General features: G+C 36.1%; 1 protein-coding gene across 1 annotated transcript; it reads right to left on the bottom strand.

The window, feature by feature from the left end:
- Window positions 1–654: 654 nt before the first annotated feature.
- Window positions 655–3,107, bottom strand: LOC123562002 (myb-like protein X). Its single transcript, XM_053525697.1, has 2 exons — window positions 2,628–3,107; window positions 655–2,505 (listed from the first exon to the last, which is right to left on the bottom strand). Exons 1-2 carry the CDS (start codon window positions 3,105–3,107, stop codon window positions 655–657), a joined length of 2,331 nt encoding a protein of 776 aa, XP_053381672.1.
- Between the last annotated feature and the right edge of the window lie 1,123 nt (window positions 3,108–4,230).

Here is a 4,230-nt window from a genome sequence, read left to right as displayed (position 1 = left end):
ATCAAGACACTGGGCCGTTACATTGCCCCCCTCCATAAAAATTTTGGTCTCCAAAAATATGCAGACTCAAGGTTTTGATTGACAGAAATATATATACTAAGAACTAACCCCAATGAACAGTACAATATATGTTATACTAACTATTACTGTCGGAATGACTAAAGACACCAGCAACTCTAAACTACATGTTAATTGCAATATATAGTAACGACAGTGATATTATAAAGTGATAACTAAACTTGCATGATATAACTATACAGAAGAACATTCATACAAAATCAGTATCTCAGCAGTATACCTAAACGGACAAAACATATACCTGTAATGTTGATAAGTAAATGTCATCCTTTACTTAAACTTTGTAAGATTCAAAATTTGAACAAGTTCAGTTCAGCTTATATATTAAATGCTTTTATAAAAGTGAAAACTGTCAACTTTAACATTAACTATTCGGGAAATCAAGAACAATTCAACAACAGATATCTAGCACAACATATACCAATACAATGTTTATAATCATTTTTAATTATGCTGCATATTTTAACACTATCAAGTCTCTCTATGTATGAATTAATATCCTAACACTTTCATCAGTTTTACCAAAAGTTTAAATCCCAACCAACATTTAATTTATACTCCCAAATAGGTCAATTCCTAGCGTCCCAATTTATAAGCCTTCATTGGCATAACGTTTGCACCAACCACACTACACTCCTCTATCTTCGCGATTGTTGCGTTCACTAGACCTGGGAGGCGATAATAACATGCCTCATAATACATTTCGTAGAGATAACGAACATCATGTGGTAAAGTTCTAAGGTCACAGGCTCCATTTCGTAGGAAATTTAATATGAATCGGAAATGAGCAGGGTCCCTGTCAATAAAGTATTGGTTGCCATATATTGGCGTCATTCCATCCGGTCCAACAATTTTGGCCAGCAAGGAGTTGGGGTCTTGTTGTAATGTCACACGAGAGGTCTCAAACCTTTGCCCTCCGATATTAAGGATGATCCTTTCTTTCTGGGTCTTTTGCATTTCGGGAATTATTGATTTATCGTCCAGGATAGAGCCAGTGCTCGGGCACTCATCGGTCTGGTCTGTATCATTAGTAACTCCACTTTCATTTTGATTATCCATGTCATTTTCATGGGACTCCTTAGTATCACTCGCTATTTCTTTTTCTTCTGAGGCGTCACCTTTTTCATTTACAACTTTCACTGAATTGCTCTTAGGATTATCTTCTGGATCACTTACATTCTGTTTCTCAAACAACTTCTCTTTGTTAAAACTGATAGCATTGAGCTTTATCTTTTCAATGCGCACACTACACTCTTTAGTTATATTTGACTCTGACTTTTCATTTCTCACTTTTCCTTTATCATTCTGGCCACATTCACTATCATTGTGTTTCTCATCTTGTGTCTTTTTTCCCAAACCTGAGCCACTTATCCCTTCATTGCTTTTGCACTTTGTACCAATTTCACTATTATCAGCTTCACTTGCAGGGACATTACTCACAAGTTTTACTGTAACTTCTTTTTCTCTATTTAATTCACTTTTACTTCTCTCTTTTTGTTCATCTTTCTTTTTAACCATCGATGTTGCACTTACAGTATTACATATCTCAGCACTTGTTTGACTTTTCTTTTCTTCCTTCGAATCTTTTGCTGTACGTTTCACTTCCGTTTTTATCTCGGTATTTCTTTCCTTTTGTTTGTCTGGCAGCACTTTCGTAATTTTTCTTTGACTGTTTGTCCCATTACACGTATTACTTTTATCTTTCCTCTGTGAATTTTCTCCTTCCCTATTCTCTTGATCCTCCTGCCTTTTCTTATTCTCATTAGTGTAGTTTTTCTTTTCAGTATTCTTATCATCATTCTCCTGACTATTCTCTGTACAACCCTTTGTCTGTGCTTTATCGGACTTACTTCTTTCCGGATGATTCCCAGTGTTCTTTTCTGATGTCAGCTTTGATGATTTTGAACTTCCATTGCTTTTTATATGTTCGATTTTGTTATCTCTATCTTCCTTTTTCCTAATCTTATCTTTGTCCGTATTTAAATTCTTTGGTTCACTATTTTCTGCTTTTTCTAAGTCCCTGACCTTGTATTCAACCTCTTTGCCTTTACTAACTTTTGCACTATTGGGAACTTTTTCTCCACTTTTGGACTTGTCATTTCTATCAGTGTCACTTTTATTCTCTTTCCTCTTTTCACACCTTTCACTCTTTTCTGTTTTAGAATTCTGAATACTGTGGACACTCTTTCGGTTTCCATATTTATCTTTGCCTTGTGCTGCCACATTCTTGTTTGTTTTAATAACACGTTCTTCATCTTTGCATTCTGTACTTTCTCTGTCAGTTTTGTCATTAACATTCTCTTTCTTCCTCTTTATGATTTTCTCTCTCTGCTCGTTACTCTCAATTTCATGGCTTCTTTTTGCTCCTTTTTCAGTCCCTTTCTGCACTACCCTCCTATCACTACTTTCTTTTACACTTTGTTTCTTCTTCTTAATATTACTGGGATAACCCCTTCACTTTCACTTTCACTCTCGGATGAGTCATAGAGTTTGAATTTTGACCATGATCTTTTCTTCTTCTTAATCCTTAAACTTCCACTGTCACTTACTCCCGACTTTGAACTTTCTGACGTTTCTGACGTATCGTCACTGCTACTTTCACTTAATGTACTACATGTAGACTCTGAATCACTCGAGAATGTTTCACTTCCAGTTTCTTTCTTCTTATCAGTCTTACTTCTATTTAACCTTGGATCTATCTCATCTTGACATGGAGTCCCTTCGGAGAAATCAAACTCCTCCTCACTTACATCTTCTAATTCCATTTTAAAACTTTTGCTTACTACTTTCCTGTCTGGGGTTACTATTGGTGTAATTGGAGTCTTCAACATACTTGTAATTTCATCATCTATTCCTGATTCTTCACTTTCCTCATTTATACCAACCATTGTTGGGCCGTATTCTTTTTGTAACAATCTTATATTTCTAAGATATTCTGGTTCTACACTTTTAATTATCTTGGGCAGGGCATCTCTCTTCCATTGAATTAATTTATCTACTGCCCCTTCTCTTCCACCATCAGGGTCCATTAATTCAAAGTCTTCTGTTCTAACATTTAAACATTGTTGGTGCTTATATGATCTTCGGGTGAATAGTCGTCTACATCTCCTGCACTGATACATAAAGTGGCTGTGTTTTTCTTGGGCATGACGACACGCAATATGGTGTTTTTCAAATGTTACATTTTGACATATCACGCACAACCACTGAAACAAAAGGAAATACTTTATGAACATTGGGAAAAACATATGCAAAAAAAAGTATATATATATATATATATTTAATGTTTTAATTTTTTTATAGAACAGGGGACCTTTAGCACCGTTCTTGTGGTCTGAATATTGGATCCTGATGCCCTTCGTATCTTTTAAGTCGGTCATGATGTACTACCTTAGGTTTAGCACGTCTGCCTTGCTGTATTTGATATACTATGTCATTTAGTTTCTTTAAAACCTCATAAGGTCCAGTCCATCGTCTGGTTAGCTTTGCACTTAAACCCGCTTTAATCTTCGGATCATATAGCCATACCATGTCGCCAACCGCATATGAATTCTCACTTAATCTATGGTCATACTGGCGTTTCTGAGACTCGCTCGCGATCGCAAGATTCTTTCGTGCTACGTTGTGTACCTTATCAATTATCTCTGAGAGATTAATCGCGTAATCGGTTTCAGTAATTTTGCTAACGTTTTCAGGACTCCCTATTGCTAGATCAATTGGTAAATCCATTTCGCGCCCAAACATCAACATACTTGGGGAAAAACCTGTGCTTTCTTGTACAGAAGAATTATATGCCATTGTAAGAACAGACAAGTAAGAGTCCCAGTCCTTCTGGTTTGCAGACACAAATTTCGATAACATATTGGCTATACTTTTGTTTGCGGATTCAGCTAATCCGTTTGATTGTGGTCTAAAGGCTGTTGTTCTTGTCTTTTCTGACCCCAAAATTTTACACATTTCCTTGAAAGTCTGAGACTCAAAGTTTGATCCTTGGTCAGAGTGTATTTGTTTTGGCACACCAAACACTGATACAAACTTCTCAACTAGTTTGTTTGCTACGGTTGTAGCTTCTTGGTTTCTGATGGGAACAGCCACCAGCCATTTAGTAAAATAGTCTATTATTGTGAGTACATACTTGTTTCCATGGTTGCT

Source organism: Mercenaria mercenaria, chromosome 2, assembly GCF_021730395.1.
Source record: "Mercenaria mercenaria strain notata chromosome 2, MADL_Memer_1, whole genome shotgun sequence".
Taxonomy (NCBI): domain Eukaryota; kingdom Metazoa; phylum Mollusca; class Bivalvia; order Venerida; family Veneridae; genus Mercenaria; species Mercenaria mercenaria.
This window is presented reverse-complemented; position numbering and strand designations above follow the sequence as displayed.